Here is an 18,510-nt window from a genome sequence, read left to right on the forward strand (position 1 = left end):
ATCATCAGTATGTGATCATAAGGGAATGGGCATGGTAAATAATGATATTCAGGTAGTCTGTAGGATCAAAAACATACTCAACTGGTACTAAGAGACCCAAAGTGTGCCAAAAAATATCCCCCACACCAGTACACCAGCAGAAACTGGCATCCGGTGTGGTCATCTGCTGCTGTAGCCCATCCCCTTCAAGGTTTGAGGTGTGTTGTGCATGCACTCTTCTGCATACTCTAATTGTAATGAGTGGTTATTTAAGTTACTGTTGCCATCCCATCAGCTCAAAGCAGTCTGGCCATTCACCTCTGATCACTAGGCTCACCAAGGCGTTTTTTGTTTTTTCTCAGAGGACTGCCACCAACTGGATATTTTCTCTTTGCAGACCATTCCCTGTAAATCCTAGAGATAGCTGTGAGGCAAAATCCCAGATCAGGCCACACTCCAGCACCACCAACCATGCTACGTTCAAAGCCACTTAAACATCAGTAGGTCATTTTGACCATGTTTACATGCCTAAATTTATTGGGTTGCAGCCATGAGATTAGTTGAACAGATGTACCTATCAAAGTGGCCAATGAGTAAGCTGGTATATATTAGTATGTATATCAGGGGTGGGGAACTCCAGGCCTCAAGGGCCGGTGTCCTGCAGGTTTTAGATGTGTCCTCGATCCAACACAGCTGATTTAAATGGCTAAATTGGTAATGAACTAATCATTTGATTCACATTTGTTGACCCAGGGTGAGATCTAAAACCTGTAGGACACCGGCCCTCGAGGCCTGGAGTTCCCCTACCCCTGATGTATATGTTTATTGGATAAGTTAAACAACCCTGTCCTCTACCATAACGACAGCAAAACTCATTTTTAACCGCTAGCTGCTGGTGAGTTTGTCAGTGGACACCTCTGATCTATTTGGGCTTAGCGTTTAACACCAGCGAGCCCGCTTCCAGTTTTACTTAGTTTAACTCCACACTCTTGCGTTTGTAAGTAGCGGTGTATGCCGACTGAGTAAAGAAACTACCCCCCGTTTTACACACAGCTGCAAAGAGGTGTGGCACTGCCAATCTTATAAAGTGCACAGGTGCTTTCCATCATGCACATTGTGGATAAGTTAAGGTGTGTGTGGCTTGGCTTCTTACTCTGTAGGTTAAGTTTGATCTGAAAGCAAATTTTTACTGCAAGCATGAGTGCCGGAGGAACTCCTTACATTGGCAGTAAAATAAGTTTAATATCCAAGGCACAGATTCGTTATGAGGGCATTTTGTCTTCTGTGGACACAGACAGGTCCACAGTTGCTTTAGCAAAAGGTAGGTTGATGCTTTACAGGATGTGGCTCGAGGCTGTGTTTACTCCTTAGTTTTCTGCATGTTAAGTCTTAAACAAAATTTGCTGGAGTTTAAAAAACAGCTGACTTGCTTTATGTCATTTCAACATATTTTCCCAGTTAAATCTTACGGCACTGAAGACCGGCACACGGATAGACCAGTGCCACCCAAAGATGAAGTTTATGAATTCATAATCTTCAGGGGAAGTGACATAAAAGATATTACTGTGTCTGAGCCACCAAAACCACACCATGGACTTCCTCGGGACCCTGCTATTGTTCAGGTGAGTAGGTGAAGGAGATTTAACTGACTTCATTTTGTTTCCTCACTGCAGATTTATTTGACATTGATAGAAAGTTTCATAAAAGTTAATTTCTTTGTCTTTATTGTTGTGGGATCAGTCATCAATTGGCAGCTCCTCTGCAATGTATCACCCACGCTGGAGTCCTTACAGAGACATGATGCCCACCTACAATCAGCTGGCCGCTAGCTCTCTACTCAACCAGCAGTACAGTGCAGCACTGGGACTAGGTACAGAGTTCTTCTCAATATAGCAGAGAACTTGTTATATATTTGTTTGTGTAAATCTGGGTTTCCAGCATGGAAAATGGTCTTGCACCACTAGGCTTCTTTCTGCTCTCTCAATTCTAGGACTTTCAGGCCAAGCCAGAAGAGCCCCTATGGTTGAACAGGCTGTCCAGACCATGCCTTTGGCCAGTGCTGCACAGAAAAAGGGAAAGACTACAACCCAGCCACAGAACAAACCGCTGGTGCGTCCAGTTCAGCGGTCTGGACAGGCTGGTGCCCAGGTTCAAAAAGAGAATATACCCACCAGTAAGCGGACTTTAACAGTGAACATTTACTTTCACAACAGTTGACTTCATTGTACTGCTTTTAAGTCCACCACAATAAGGAGAAAGATTATCATATATCATTTTAGGCCAGGCACCATCTCAGCCAAGTGCTGCCTCAGCTGAAGGCCAAAATACTGGAAACCAGAAACAAAGGCAGAGACAAGGTATCCACATTTAAAATGTGCGTTGTAAGCTGCTAATTGCTGAATGGCAGTAGGTTTGCTTGACTCCTTCTGCTGGAAAATTAGCTGCAATTATATTTCTAAAACAAATTTTTGCCCATCTGTCTGGAAGCATTAAATTACAAAATGAAATGTCATACTAGATGAACTGGTTTGAGAACCAGTTTTAACTGTTTTGTTGTTTCCTTCCCCTCTAAATGCTTATTTGCAGGCAGCCGCAGGTCCAGGAACAGAAGTAGAGGCCAACTAATAGTGAAAAACACAAAGGCTTCAACTTTGGCATTTGAGTCAGATTTTGATTTTGAAAGTGCAAATGCTCAGTTTAAAGATGATCTTACGAAGGAAAATGTGGGTACGTTTTAAAGATCACCCATCAATTCAGTTTTATTTGAGACGACACAAACTGAGCTGAGTATATACATGTATTTTACAGTTGAGGAGTCTTGGGAAACCCAGGACAGCCCTCCTGAACAGGAGGAGGAACCTCTCAGAGATAAGTACTATGACAAAGCAAAGTGTTTCTTTGATAACATCTCATCAGACCTCAAGCCCAGGTGACCTAAACAGTTTATTTGTCATATTTGTTTTGTGAAGCTCTGTAATATACTTACCCCCACCCCACACACAAAATGTGCCTTTTAGGAGGACCACCTGGGCCGAGGAGAAAAAGTTGAACATGGAAACATTCGGAGTTCCTGGTCGCTTCCTGAGAGGCAGAGGATTCAGGGGGCGTGGACGCAGAGGGCTGAACGCCACTGAGCAGCGAGCGCTTCCAAAAGTTGGTAGTGGCAGAGTGTGAAGGATTTCCTTTTTGTTAAAACTGTTGTAAATACTGTAGTTTTCTACTTGTTTAAGAGGGACATCCTTGAGTTCCAACCTCTGCAACAGCACTCGGTGAAGATTTTTTTTTTCTTTTGTTTTTTGTTTATCCCAAACGCAAATTTGTATTTTGGATCCTTACATGAAATGGGAGAGCAGTTTCTTTTAATCCAGCAGCTGTGCACTTAAAAAAAAAAAAAGCGATATTGTTACTTAGTTTGGAACATGCGATGTGGAATTTGTCGTTTTTTTTTTTTTTTTAACGTTTGTATAAGTTTACATGTACTTGGCTGTCCAAATGTAATCCAAATGGGTTACGGAAGATGGGTTTGTCAAAATGGACAACTGTACTTTTGCGGTTTTGTTTTTTCTTCTTTCCCCAGTTTGATATGAAAACTGAAGACGCATGTGGCACAGTAATAAATATGTGATTAACAATATGGCTCTCTCGTAGCATTTCTCCTGCAGAAGTGGTCGCCACAAACCCTTTTTAGTCTATCCTCCTAAGAATATAGGAATTGAATGTTCTTCCTCGCACTTGGAGCAGAAATGTTTACTATATGTCGTAATATCTTGAGTCTTGTCGTTGTGTTGGGCTGCAAATACAAGGGAGTTGGTGGCACTTTGGGCCCAGATCTTCCAGTGTGTCCTGATATGAACAGCCTTCAGAAATACTGATCCTATTCAGCTCTGAGGCGGCATCGGAGTCCCCCTCTTGTGCGTAGCTGTGAAGGTCACTGTCTAAGTCCCCTTTTTTCTCCGGGGGTGAGGTTGTCTTCTGTAAAAGGTGGCACATGCAAATGTGCCAGCAGTGATTATTTTTTCTGAATGATGCGTGTTTTTTTTTTTTTTTTTTTTTTTTTGAATAATGCATCAAAGACATAATGAACTAAAGACTACCAACCTGATGAAGTGGCATGAGTTCAATAGACTCCGTAGCACAGCTCAAGTTTTGTGACTGGAGGACGTTCATGTTGCCCATGTCTTCAAACTGCACAAAAAAAGTTCACGTATTTCTTCATCTCTGACTTCAAAGTAAAAATTACAAAGATCTCTGGTGTTCTACCTGATGGCTGCTGTCATAGTTGGTGGTTATTGGAGAATTCCCGTCTGACTGAAATTTGAATAAAAGGAAACCATTTAATATTTTAAGATCCATTTGTAAGACATCCTAGATCTTCTGTGGGTGTGTACAACCTGGTTCTGAGGGTAGCTGTGCTGGTAGGACAGGCTTTCTTTTCTTAAATTCTCACATGGTGAGTGGATTTCCTGTTGGAAAAGGGTGACAAGACCAGGAGGTGATCTATAGAGGAATCTGTTTTTACAAAAGTACATGCTCCATGGAAGAATGACCTACCTTAGGTTGTGAGTCCTTGGCTGTCATGCATATAGAAGCCAGTTGGTGAAACTTTGGACCCAGAACTTCCAGTGTGTCCTGAAATGAATCCTCTTCAGAAATACTGATTGCGTCCAGCTCTGGCGTTGTGTCTGACTCCCCTAGCTCTGAATAGATGTGAAGCTCATCGTCTAGCAAGTCCCCTTCTTTCTCCCAGAGAGAGGTTAGCTTCTGTAAAAAGCGGAACATGTCAAAAGCAAATACAAATATACCTGAAGTGATTTGTTTTTTTTAAATAATGCAGCATAGGAGATGTGACATACTTAAGACTACCAACCTGATGAAGCTGCATGTCATTAGACTCCATAGCACAGCTCAAGTTTTGTGTTTGGAGGACGTTCATATTGCCCATGTCTTCAAACTGCACACAAAAGGTTCACACATTTCTTCATCTCTGACTTCAATGTAAGAGATTACAAACACAAATCTCTGGTGTTCTACCTGATGGCTGCTGTCATAGCCAGTGGTTAGTGGAAAATTCCAGTTTGACTGAAATTTAAAGAACACAAAGATATAGTTATTATTTTAAGATCCATTTGTAAGACATCCTCGATCTTCTGTGGGTGTGTACAACCTGGTTCCCAGTGTAGCTGTATTGGCTGTATTGGCTTTCTCTTCTGAAATTCCCAAAGCGTGGGTGGATGGACCTCTGTGTAAAATCCTGTTGAAAAGGATGACAAGACCAGGAGGTGATCTATAGAGGATACTGTTTATCACACTTTCAAGAGATGCTTTTACAAAAGTACATGCTCCATGGAAAAATGACCTACCCTAGGTTGTGAGTGTAAGCTGCGAAAACTGCCAAAAGTCTGAACTTCATTCATACCCATCGTTGCTGAATATCTTCCATTTGCCATCCCATTCAGTGGAATATGGAAATTAGATTGATTAAATTGCTCCATACAAACGGGTTTTTCCATAATAGTGAACGGAATCTTTAAAGAAAAAGAAATAGTTTATTGATATTTGCCTTAAAATGAGTCATTGGCGTGGTTGCAAATGTTTCTAAACAGTGACCTCGCAGTTGTCTCCTGGTGCCTCAGTGTTTGATTGGAGGAGGATTCCTTCAGAACGATCTTCAGGCTCCATAGTGACGAACTCTCTTTTGGACGAGATGGTGAATGTCAGCAGCAGCAGAACTGTCAAAGAGTAAAATAAAACTTATACTGGGTTCTTAGAGATGTTAGCACACATATCACAGTTCTCCTACACTAAAGTAAATGCTGTGTTCCTTACACAGAAGTAGTAAGAGTGAAGAAATTATTATGCATAAAGCATAAGGTCCAACTTTTATTTCAGAGTTCTGGCGAATTCGACAGTTTGGTGTCACAGCGCAGTCACATGCAGTCACACTGAGGTTGTAAACTTTAAATGCTCCCTGCATGTCGGAGATCTTTAGATGAATTGTATGTTGACCAGGGTACACACCGGGCTCCTTCACCAGACCAGCTGTGTAACCTTGAAGAAATGATCACAAAATGATAGGATATTTTAGGAGTCTTGGCTTTTGTGCTTGTTTTTCTGTAATATGTAAATACACGAAGGATGTTTCTACCATAGTCAGGATTCAGTCTCCATTTTCCTTCAACATTTCCCAACAGTTCAAAAGTGAAAGGCCCTCCATAAGGTGCTTCATCTGGGTCAAAGGCCTCGATGTTGGTGGTTGTGGGGGCATCAGACACACACACATCCAGGCTGTCCACTTTTAGCTGTGGCACATTGTCATTCTGGTCAGACACATGGATATGTAGTGTAGCTGTTCCTGTCATTGGTGGTATACCTGTCCAAGATGCAATAAATCTAGTAAAAAAAAAGAAGCTGTTTTTTAGAGTTTTTGCTTGTTTTTTAAAAGTCAGAGTGTGTGTTTACCTTTGTCAACTGCATACACTAAGATGGTGTAGATGCCGTTAACAACGTGTGGAGATTCTCTGTCGGGCGTCTTTATCATTGTGATGTTTCCTGTGAGGGGATCCACCGTCACCCAGCCAGCAGGATCATTTCCTACCTTGTAACTGTGGACAGATTCAGTGCACTTAGACAGAACTGAACAGCTTCAGATCAATGTTCAGAGATGTTTAATTAAATAAATCGCTTACACAAATTCTTTGGAATAACTGGAGTCAGGATCCACAGCCGTCACTTTATCAACCCAGGTTCCAGCAGGTACGTTCTCCATCACCGTGACCTCTTTCAGGGTCACGTTGAACTCAGGAGGGTCATTGGTATCCTCCACGTTGATGGTGACTTTCACAGACTGAGGTTCAGCTGCACCAGAGGGATCATGGCCTTTAATGGTGTCAACTTTCCAGAGGCCTGAGGGCGTCCTCTCTTTTACTTCACAGGAGTAATACGGTGCCTCGTTTTCCACTGAGATCAACAGCTCCCTCTGTGCCCCATTCTCAAAGTCTAAAGGCTGAAATTATACAACAGTGTTGCAAAATCACTAAATTTTTATTTGTGAAATTCAAAAAATATTGTCAGCATAATTATATAAAAGCATAATAAATTACAGAATGTTGTTGTAATGAATGGCATGTAGTCAAACTCCACTTACTTTAACTACTGTCAGGATCCCATCATTAGTCTCCAAGTCTGTTAGTATGTGGAAGTTCTCTCTCTCGTCACCATGTACGGTGTATCTGGCTCGCCATCCCGAGGTGTGAGGGGTGTCTTTGTCTGTCACATGCAGCCTCAGAGGAGAGACCCCAGTCTCACTCTCTTTCACTTTACCAGTGCCCTGTTGTTTGAATACAGAGTGTATAAACCTGTAGAAGAATTTTCCATTGCTAATACACAATTTTTAAAAGTATACATTTTTTCTTATGTGTCTATGCTGATATTATAATTTATGCAATTATGGAGTCAGTCTGGTATATTCACAATATTTATACTCCTTGTAATACATTAAGCAGATATGATTTTATAAAATAATGATTTGGTGGTTATGTGAAGTATGGAGCAAGCTAACTACATACGTTTTTTAAAGCAATAGTGTGTAAAACTGTGACTGCTTGATGTCAGTAGATTGCAGTCACTTGAGTTCTGTTTTATTATCCTTCCCAATTCAAGTCCATGATCATTAAATTTAGTCCAGCAACTTTCTCCTTCTCAGATCTGAATACACCCCAGAGTTTTTCCATATCTGTGGAAGGCTGTCAGTTCAAGGTTTACCTTAGATGTCGACGTCGGGTAAGAAGTATTTACTTGTATTTACTCTGGAAGATGCCTTAAAACTTTGTGAAGGGAGTTCCATACGCGTTAGTGAGAAGAGAAGCTCACTTCTGTTCTGTCCAACGACAGCCATGCTGAGATGAAATGTTGAGATATGCTGGTGTTTTCTGTCGCTAATTTTTTGCCACTGTTAGCATTTGTTAGCTACTGTTAGTGGCGTTAGTGAAACTTTCTTTAAAGTGAATGTAACTTTGCTGTACTCTGACACTTAGTGAATAAACTCTCATATGATGTGAAAATGCACTCAAACTGTTTATTAGAGGGAAACTGAGAGAGCTTTCACAGCTTTCACAATAAGCAAATCTGCTTCTATGCATTTTTAATGGATTAAATATGAGTTTATGAGAAAGTATTAATTTGTTGAAAGGCATAAATAGACAATAATCTATATATTAATGAGAATAATATCCATTTTTTCTATTATAACATAAGAAATTACTGACTGCACCTTTAAAACTTAAACACAGTGGGAATGCAGTATAAATATGAGTTTATATTTATGTTTGACTAACCACCAAGGTGTCTTGCCTTCTGTTCTGTATACAGTACACATCAGTATCAGATTACAGGTGTAAAACTCCTGAAACTGGTGCTGTTTGGAGTTTGCAACACCAATTGACTGCCTACCGTTTGATCACTGAAGACAGGAAGGTGGTTGTTGCCATCCCGTACATGAATTACAACAGTGGTTGAACTGGAGAGGCTGACTACTTCACCATGGTCTATGGCCTCCACCATTAATGTAAACTTCTCAGCCACCTTAACACAAGCAAATGGAGACGTTTCCATTAACAGACTAATAGAATAATAATGTATTCACAGTGTACATAGATCATAGTGTATCCTATACATTTGCTCCTACAGTAGTTAGACCATTATGCACAAAGCTTACGGGTGTTTTTTTGTATTACAGGAATGTTTTTTTTTTATTATAAGGAAACCTTTGTGATATTTGTAAAGAATCTGTTGTTGCTCAAAGTAAGCATGCGCATTTGCATAAATACCTCAGTAAGTTTTACTTACTCAAGTAAAGAACTAGCCAAATCGTTCTCCTTACTCATCTTTAAAATGTTTCGTACTCCTGACATATCAACAAAAGAGTCTCTTACCTCATGATTTAAACATCCTTTGAATGAGATGTTTCCAGATTTATCAACGAAAAATTCAGTGTCTCTAACATTTGGAGACACAGATTTGATTTCATAGTGGAAGGTTGAGTTTAGTGTTTTGCTCTCGTCTATGTCAGTAGCATGCACTTTCAAAATATTGGAGCCTGTTGGGAAATAAAAGCACACACACACACAGGGCTAGATAGATAAACACACAGACATGACTCATGACACTATGGTGGAAATAATTATTTGATCCCCTGCTGCTAATTTAACTTTGCTCACTACATTAGAAATGAAGAGCCTCTTTTCATTTCTGATGTAGTTTTATTTTAGCGGAACGCAACAGAATATCTACCAAAAATCCAGAAAAACACATCACATTAAAAGTTGTAGGCACACAGATTACAATCAATCAATCAATTACAGATCCTCCTGATCTCAGCTTGCTATGTATATAAAGTACACCTATCCTCAGAATATTTCTTTCATTCCAACCTCTCCACCACCACAGGCAAGACCAAAGAGCTGTCAAAGGATGTCGAGACAAGAATGGGCTTGTAGTCCATTCTTGCCCCATGCAGGTGGGCTGGAATGGACTACAAGCCCATTCATGTCCCCGACACCTCGTTGAGAAGGTAACAAGTGGTGATGCAATTGTTCAGCAATGGAAGCAGTAAAAAATGACCAAAATGCCATTCTGTCACCATTAAAATGAAACTATGATAAAAATTTGATTCATTTGTAGGTGAGCCAACTTACAGAACTAGCGGGGATCAAATAATTATATGTATATGTATATATATATATATATATGTATTAATATTTATTTATTTATTTTTACCTTGTGTGTTTTCCTGATCAACAGTAGTCTCATACAGACTGTTCTCAAAGCGTGGTGGGTTGTCATTGATGTCCTTTATGAAAATCTCAAGTCGTAACCTGGTAACCTGTCTGGTGTCAGTTGACACGTCCATCTTTCTGGCCTCACATATTAGCTAGACATTAGATGATACCATGAAGACTTAGTTACGATAGAAAATAAATTGTAAATATTGTGATATATGAGATCTATAACATGGAAAGATTATCATTAAGTGGTAAAGTTCTGTTACAAGAAGTATAAATAATTTTAAAGATTTGTTTCAGCCTTTTTTTTGCAACCAAAGTAACAAAATTGTACATTTCTAATATGAAATCAGGTAAAGCTTCTGATGATATACTGACAGAAATGTGAAATGTAAAAACTTTTGGTTAACAATGAGCATGAGCATGCTTAATCTGCATTCTCATTAATAGTAACTACTCCACAATAACAGGTGTTCACTCTCACTATAAATAATTTACACATGAACAGAAAGTCTGTGGCATCACTATATGTTGGTGTTTAGCGAGTGTTGATTCTAACCTCAAGTTTTTGCCACTCCTCATAGTCCACAGCCTTGTGGACGTACAACATGCCAGACTCTTTGTCAATGGAGATGACTCCCATCGGCGCCTCATCCACCCCTTCTCCATAGAGTTTAAAGTTAAGTCGATTTTGCCTATCAATATTCACCTACAACACAACAGCAAATGTTTGCAAATGTAAACGACTGTTTTGTGATTTTAAATGTATCACTGATTTTATTGCTGTGAACCTGGGCATGATTAAATAAAGAGACGTGCAAATATCACAGCAATGCAGGTGTTAAATCAGCTTTAATCAATGAACTGATTATTTTTGCATTATTAGTATTAGTTTTTTGGTAGCTACATTAAAAAAGTTCACCTGAAAATTACATTCACTGTGCATTTTATGCCACCAAAAAATACATTTGAAACATAAAAAGCTAAACATAAAAGTTAGGTTTTTTCTGTAATTTTAAAGTCTTTCAGTTTATGAAATTTGGAAATGGACATTTTCCGGTTAAATGTCTCACCTTGCCTAACTCATATGGGAATGGCCCTGGATAACCCTCCTCAAGCTCAAACGAGTCAGTAGTCCATTCCCTCCTGTGACGTCTCAGCAGCTCTGAGCTTCTAGCACCTGATAAACAATAAACCTGGAAGGCAAACAGTCAGTCAAAGCAGGAATGTTAGGGGATGGGCTTAGGGTGAAGTTGTAATTTATGCGTCTGGGGTAATGAACTTCTTAAAAGCTCACTGTTGCATAGTTGGTAAACCAGTTTTGATAAGGTGCGCGCACACGTATTTCTGCAGATATGCAAAGGCATTCCGAGTATAGCGTGATAAGAGAAATGAACCTGTTCAAAAGGAAGTCCCAGATTTGTATCGCCGACAACAAAACATTAACTCCATTTTAAGCAATTACAGAAAACGTTTTCAAGAATTTTGCCTTCTTAAAAGATTTTGTGGCCATACGACAGATGAAGAGATCCATTAGGGCACGCAGTATTTGCGCACATAATTAGCATGTCTGACAAAGGAAAAGTCAAAGGAATACAAAAGTAATTGTTGCTACGTACCAATAAAAAGAAGCAGCGCATGATCTTTGTTCAGTGCAGTCAGCTCAGAGTGAGTGAGGACTGACTTTAGAGTAGCAAGCCCAGCCCTCTGCTTTCCACACCCACATATGCAACCGTAAAATCCTGTTTTTGTGCGAGCGCGTGTGTGCGCACGCGTGTTTCTATGTTTGTGTGTGTGTCTGTTTACCTACCTTTCCATGGAACAGATTGTGACTGACAGCTGAAAATCAAAATAGGACAAACTCAGTCTAACGAGTAAAAGCCATGTTTTGTGCCTTTAGTTCCTTGACTGCTTTTGTTTGACGATAGGTTTGTTGTCTAAATCTGGGTCTAGTGCTAGTTAGTTGCTGTTTTATATTGATGACCTGTTATCTCTTGTGATTTGAATTTAGTTCTACCTTCCTACTCTCATGGTCTGTGTTTAGTTTCAGCCGCCCTCCCACCTGTGTCCTCTTCCCATGTTATATGGTGTGTTTTTGTCTCATTTTCCACTTGTCCTTTGTCCCATGCTCCGTCATGTCTGTGCTTCTCCTTGTTCTGTGTGTTTTGTGGAAGTTTCATTGTGTTGGATTCTTTGTTCGTAACCTGCAGTTATTTTGTAAGAGCTCATCATTAAAGCTGTTTTTTATACTGTGTATGCATTTTGGGTCCATCTCCTTCCTGCCACACAGCAATCCTCGACAAAAAGCAAAAACAAAAGAGTTTGTACAACGCTAAACAGCTTGAAAGTCAATATTTGTTATGACCACTTTTATTTTTCAACAGTCTAGTTAAGATTTCTTGTAATTTTTTTTACTAGTCCTCAGGAATAGTTCTCCAGGCTTCTTGAAGATCATTCAAAGCTCTTCTTTCAATGTTGGCTTTCTCTCTGTCAAGATGATGCCGCACTCCTTCAATAATGCTGGGCTCTGGGGAGGCCAATCCATGACTAACAGTGGAAATTTTTATTAAGCCTGACAACTGGTAATCACGTGGGGTCCAGAGCTCTATAGCCTTCTGTTCCCATATGGAAAAGATATATATAAATCTTATAAAGTTTGTATCTGTCTTGTGTGAAATGAAACTTGTATGTTTTGGATACTTACTAAAACAATATATGAAAGTAATGAGAAAGTGGCCACTTTCATGAGTAAATCATATAAGCCTTATATGATTCACTATATGAAGTAGGCCACATCTTATGCAAGTCTTTTATAAGTTTTCACTATTTCTTTTCCATATGGGTTAGAACGGAGGAAAACATTGTGTTACTCCTGTGGAAAAATGTGTAGTGAACTCCACCACCACTGGCCAATACTTATTAGGGTGTGACTCGAACTTGTGGACAGAGTGCCAAGCTGCTTTGCCTGGGTGGATTTCTGGCTGCGGGGCCGAGGTCCCGATACATCAGTGTATTTTAATTTGTTTTAGACTGGTGTACTTTGACAGCGAAGAGCTGAAGCTTATTGTGACGGCTGCCGCTGTCGATATTGTTGTTTTGTTTATGTGTTTTATTTTACTGTATCAGTAGGCAGTATTTATTGTATTTTAGAGTGGTTTACCCTTTTTTATATATATATCGTTGCAGGCAGTGAAGGCGCTGCATGGAAAACTAATCGTTTTTTTCTTGCCGCTTTTTGCATTCACCGAGGTGAGCTTGAGTGGAGACGGCACTGAATATTTTCCTTTTTTATAGGGTTTTGTCCAGTTGGGGTTCAGGGTGAGTTGCCGTCCCTTTTAAACGTGTGTCATATGTTGATTTGTTTTTAACAGGTTCCCCGCAGTGCTTATCCTGTCCCTCACGTACAATCATACAATTTTATAGTTTTAACCATATTTAATAAAGTAAAGCTTTTAATTGTTTTTAGGTGCTACTGTTACATGTTTATTTTTATTTTGTATTAACATTAAACCCATTTTAACTGACTGTATGTCTACAGCTCTGTCCTATTGAAATAGGTACCTACTATGGGTCACACTGTGGTTATTAAGACAAATGTGATGAGCATTTTGGCATGTGTGATGAGATTCTGCATATATTTTATCACACTGTGGTGGGCAGTGCTCTCTATTATACTGTGGTGTGTTGGTGGTGCAGCCTGACAGACAAACACTTCTACAACACTGTCCAATAGAGACACATGAATGAAATGCAGTGTCATTAAAAACACTTATGATTTAAGTGTTATATTTACATATGAATAAACTTTTAAGCATTACGCTGACTGATGGATGAGTGGACAATGAATGCTTTCTCATCCTTCTGTCATGTTCCATGGAAGTGTCTGAGGGGGTTTTCCACTTGGTATCGGGATTCTGTGTCCACCCTTCAGAGGTGGAGTTTCCGGCGTCTCACCTGGGCCTCATCTGCAAACAATCAGCAGGAGGGCTTTTTAAACCGGTGCTGCCTGCTACTCCTCGCCAGTTTGTTCTACAGTGGTAACTAGGCTTCACCTCTGCTCCAATTCTGGCTTCCCCATGTTTAACCTTGTTTTCCCTGTGTTTAGATCTCCTCTGCCAACATACTCGTCCAGCAACTTCTTCTCCTCTTTTGCAGAATTCCCGTTGGATTGTTCCCATTACGACCCAGGTGATCAGTCTCTCGATAGCTTTTCCTCTGGTTCATGCTCTCTGCTGACACTCCTACCTCTAGCCACGTTCTCCATTCCCTCTCTTTAAATAAAGTCTTATAAATAGTTTAACCATGTGCACTGAATCTGCATTTGTGTCTAAGCCTTCTATGGAGGGAATATCTCTTCACAGTGACATCTATTCAATTTTCTATTCAATTAAATTTTATTTATACAGCGCCAAATCACGACAAAAGTCGCCTCAAGGTGTTATATTGTAAGGTAGAGCCTACAATAATATTTACAAAGAAAAACTCAACAATCAAATGACCCCCTATGAGCAAGCACTTTGGCGACAGTGGGAAGGAAAAACTCCCTTTTAACTCCAGCAGTACCACGCTCAGGGGGGGGCGGCCATCTGCTGCAACCGGTTGGGGTGAAAGAAGGAAGACAGGATAAAAGACATGCTGTGGAAGAGAGACAGAGATTAATCACAAGTATAATTCAATACAGAGAGGTCTGTTAACACATTTTGAGTGAGAAAGGTGAGTGAAAAGGAAAAACTCAATGCATCACGGGAATCCCCCAGGAGCCTACGCCTTGCAGCATAACTAAGGGAGGATTCAGGTTCACCTGAGTAGGCCATCAGCCTACTAAAAGGATACTGAAAAAACCTGTCGAAATAGTGTTATCTGTCATCACTGGTGCTGCTGGTGGACTCATTTGAACACCTCAGAAATTTGCAAACATGCAAGTATTCCTCTTCTTCCTCAAAATCCTCTCGGGACCACTTCCTCGAGCCTCCAGTTTCATGGTTGTCAAGCTCTTCAAGTGCATCTTTAAAAGGTTCATCACTACTGCTCTCAGAGTGATCATACACAGTTGAGCTTGTTCCTGAATCAGAGTTTGCAAACCTGAGTGTTTTACTATTACGCTCTTCTTCACCTACACCTTCCTCTCTGGACTTTTTCGTGGATCCACCAGGCAGTGGTTCTTCTTCTGTTACCTGCTGATTGATGTCCTCATCAGCAATATTACCAACATGAGGACAGCCCTCGCTATCAGTGTCACAGTCAGAAATGAAGTCAGAGTCATCATCAGAAAACTCCTCGCACCATCTGATTCTTTTGTTTGGTTCCACATCTTCTTCATCCATCTCTCTAGACCTCCTCCTGGATACACTTGGCTGAGGGTCCTCTTCTGGGATGTACTGGTGAACATCCACACAGTCTTCAAATGCCTCATCAGAATCATAATTTTCAATGCCAACAACAACAGCATTATTATCATCATGCAGTTCATTGTTGTCAACATTGGCATTATTGTCTCGCACATTAATATTTTGAATGTTTGCATTGTTGACATTGCCGTCATTGACAATGACACGGTCAACATCTGGTTCATCTAATTCCTTGAATGGATCAACCAGGCACCCAAATAGGATATCATAGATACCAAGATAAAGAATGTTCAGCCAAAGAGTCCACCATTAGGTTCATAATTTGGTTCCTGATCTCCACTTGGAAACATTTCTGGGTTAACCTGTTAGCCTGCAAGATAATTTTATGTTTTAATTAGCACTCATAACTATCTGCTGAAAATCAGTTTTATATCAATTTCAAGACTGAATACATGTGCTTACCATTACAGTTATTTTGTGATCCATCTCCTCTTCCACTCATTTTGACTACAAGGAACACAAAACAACCATGATCATCATCCATCCATCTTCTTCCGCTTTATCCGGGGCCGGGTCGCAGGCAGCAGCCTAAGCAGAGAAGCCCAGACCTCCCTCTCCCCAGCCACCTCCTCCAGCTTATCCGGGGGAACACCAAGGCGTTTCCAGGCCAGCCAAGAGATATAATCTGTCCAGCATGTCCTGGGTCTGCCCCGGGGCCTCCTCCCGGTGGGACATGCCTGGAACACCTCACCCAGGAGGCATCCTTGTTAGATGCCCGAACCACCTCAGCTGGCTCCTTTCGATGTGGAGGAGCAGCGGCTCTACTCTGAGCCCCTCCCGATGGCTGAACTTCTCACCCTATCTCTAAGGGAGAGGCCAGCCACCCTTCGGAGGAAGCTCATTTCCGGCGCTTGTATCCGCGATCTCGTTCTTTCGGTCACTATCCACAGCTCGTGGCCATAGGTGAGGGTAGGGACGTAGATCGACCGGTAAATTGAGAGCTTCGCTTTTACACTCAGCTCTCTCTTCACCACGACGGACCGTTGCAGGGTGCGCATCACTGTGGCCGCAGCACCAATCCGTCTGTCGATCTCTGGCTCCCTTCTCCCATCACTCGCAAACAAGACGCCGAGATACTTAAACTCCTCCACTTGGGGCAGGAACTCATCCCTGACCCTGAGTAGGCACTTCACCCTTTTCTGGCTGAGAACCATGGCCTCAGATTTGGAGGTGCTGATCCTCATTCCCGCTGCTTCACACTCGGCTGCGAACCGTTCCAGTGCGAGCTGGAGGCCATCACCCGATGAAGCCAACAGAACCACATCATCCGCGAAAAGCAGAGAAGAGATTCTGAAGCCGCCTAAGTGAAAGCCCTCCGCCACTTGGCTGCACCTAGAAATCCTGTCCATAAAAATTATGAACAGAATCGGTGACAAAGGGAAGCCCTGGCGGAGCCCATCACCCACCGGGAATGCGAACCAAGCTCTTGCAACGGTTGTATAGGGATCGAATGGCCCGTGGCAATGGGCCAGACACCCCATACTCCCGTAGCACCTCCCACAGGACACCCTGAGGGACACGGTCGAATGCCTTCTCCAAGTCCACAAAACACATGTAGACTGGTTGGGCAAACTCCCATGCGGCCTCAAGTATCCTTGAGAGGATAAAGAGCTGGTCCAGTGTTCCGCGACCAGGACGAAAACCGCATTGTTCCTCTTGTATCTGAGGTTCGACTAGCGGACGAACTCTCCTTTCAAGCACCCTGGCATAGACTTTCCCAGGGAGGCTGAGGAGTGTGATCCCCCTGTATTTGGAACACACCCACCGGTCTCCCTTCTTAAAAATGAGGACCACCACCCCGGTCTGCCAGTCCAGGGGTAGAGGCATTGTAGAGGCGTGTCAACCAGGACAGCCCTACAACGTCCAGAGCCTTCAGGAACTCGGCGCGGACCTCATCCACACCAGGGGCTCTGCCACCAGAGCCAGTTTAACTGCCTCAGTGACCTCGCCCCCGGAAATTGGGGGGTCATCCCCCTCATCCCCAGACTCTGCTTCCTCCTCGGAAGACGTGTCAGTGGGATTAAGGAGATCCTCAAAGTATTCCTTCCACCGTCTGACAATTTTCTCAGTCGAAGTCAGCAGCGCTCCACCAGCACTATACAGAGTGCAGGTAGAGCACTGCTTTCCCCTCCTGAGATGCCTGACAGTTTGCCAGAATCGCTTCAAGGCAGTCTGAAAGTCTTTATCCATGGCCTCACAGAACTCCTCCCACACCCGAGTTTTTGCTTCAGCCACTGCCCGCTTTCTGCTTGGCCTGTCGATACCTGTCAGCTGCCTCTGAAGTCCCACAGGATAACCAAGCCCGATAGGACTCCTTCTTCAGCCTGGTGGCTCCCGTCACCTCTGGTGTCCACCATTTGGTCCGGGGGTTACCGCCACGACAGGCACCAACCACCTTGCGGCCGCAGCTCAATGCAGCAGCTTCGGCAATGGAGATGCTGAACATGGTCCATTCGGACTCAATGTCCCCAGTCTCCCTCAGAATGCTGTTGAAGCTCTGCCGGAGGTGTGTGTTGAAGATCTCACAGACTGGGGCCTCTGCTAGGCGTTCCCAGCACACCCTCACTACACGTTTAGGTGCACCGGGTCTGTCCAGCGTCCTCCCCCGCCACCTGATCCAACTCACCACCAGGTGGTGATCAGTTGACAGCTCAGCCCCTCTCTTTACCCGAGTGTCCAGAACATGGTCGCAGGTCTGATGATATGATTACAAAATCGATCATGCGGCCTAGAGCGTCCTGGTGCCACGTGCACTTATGGACACTCTTATGTTCGAACAAGGTGTTTGTTATGGCCAAACTGCGATTTGCACAAAAGTCCAATAACAAAACACTGCTTGGGTTCAGATCAGGGAGGCCGTTCCTCCCAATCACGCCCCTCCAGGTCTCGCTGTCGTTACTCACGTGAGCATTGAAGTCTCCCAGCAGGACAACAGTCTCCAGGTGGAGATCACTAAACCTCAACTCAGAATGTTCAGTGAATTTGCTTTTTTTGTGATAACTTTAGGCTGCGTCCACACGTTCACGGGTATTTTTTAAAAATGGAAATTTTCTTTTTTTGTTTTTAAAAAAAAATCCTGCCCACATGAGTTTTGAAAAAATATCTCCTTCCACATTTAAATGCTAAAAACAAAGTCAAACGCTGTCACGAACATGCCAAATCCTAACTGTGTAGAAATGTTGGCCAATCAGAAGTCTAGAAGCCTGGGAGGAAAAGAGTAAACAGGGTTTTGTGCCCTCACAAAACCTTAAGTACTTCTGAAAAGTTTTTGTGTTTTTCTGGAAAGGGAGCTAATTTTGTGTTACTTTTCAAGTACCTTCATCATTTCAAATGTTAATAACTAA

At 42.1% G+C, this 18,510-nt stretch overlaps 2 protein-coding genes across 7 annotated transcripts; one reads left to right on the plus strand and one right to left on the minus strand.

The window, feature by feature from the left end:
• The first annotated feature begins 1,069 nt into the window (after positions 1-1,069).
• LOC116327114 (protein LSM14 homolog B-B-like) lies at positions 1,070-3,502 on the plus strand. Of its 3 annotated transcripts, none has more exons than XM_031748602.2 (8): positions 1,070-1,300; positions 1,438-1,601; positions 1,720-1,849; positions 1,970-2,152; positions 2,259-2,336; positions 2,566-2,706; positions 2,788-2,908; positions 2,997-3,502. In XM_031748602.2, exons 1-8 carry the CDS (start codon positions 1,177-1,179, stop codon positions 3,151-3,153), a joined length of 1,098 nt encoding a protein of 365 aa, XP_031604462.1. In that variant the 5' UTR covers positions 1,070-1,176; the 3' UTR covers positions 3,154-3,502. The 3 variants fall into 3 exon arrangements, with proteins under 3 accessions (XP_031604462.1, XP_031604464.1, XP_031604463.1); XM_031748604.2 differs by having other exon boundaries at positions 2,566-2,702; XM_031748603.2 differs by having other exon boundaries at positions 2,566-2,702; positions 2,788-3,139.
• Positions 3,419-11,497, minus strand: LOC116327109 (cadherin-like protein 26). 4 transcript variants are annotated; one of them, XM_031748593.2, is made up of 21 exons: positions 11,378-11,497; positions 10,832-10,954; positions 10,318-10,467; positions 9,754-9,907; positions 8,910-9,073; positions 8,428-8,559; positions 7,124-7,306; positions 6,666-6,982; positions 6,439-6,581; positions 6,125-6,349; positions 5,806-6,027; positions 5,587-5,708; positions 5,340-5,504; positions 5,144-5,230; positions 5,011-5,058; positions 4,847-4,930; positions 4,531-4,740; positions 4,371-4,442; positions 4,240-4,287; positions 4,078-4,164; positions 3,419-3,948 (listed from the first exon to the last, which is right to left on the minus strand). In XM_031748593.2, the coding sequence occupies exons 1-21, from the start codon at positions 11,396-11,398 to the stop codon at positions 3,730-3,732; spliced, it is 2,976 nt and encodes a 991-aa protein (XP_031604453.2). In that variant the 5' UTR covers positions 11,399-11,497; the 3' UTR covers positions 3,419-3,729. The 4 variants fall into 4 exon arrangements, with proteins under 4 accessions (XP_031604453.2, XP_031604452.2, XP_039467880.1 ...); XM_031748592.2 differs by having other exon boundaries at positions 3,419-3,951; XM_039611946.1 differs by lacking the exons at positions 4,240-4,287; positions 4,371-4,442; positions 4,531-4,740; positions 4,847-4,930.
• Between the last annotated feature and the right edge of the window lie 7,013 nt (positions 11,498-18,510).

Source organism: Oreochromis aureus, linkage group 5 (assembly GCF_013358895.1).
Source record: "Oreochromis aureus strain Israel breed Guangdong linkage group 5, ZZ_aureus, whole genome shotgun sequence".
Classification (NCBI taxonomy): domain Eukaryota; kingdom Metazoa; phylum Chordata; class Actinopteri; order Cichliformes; family Cichlidae; genus Oreochromis; species Oreochromis aureus.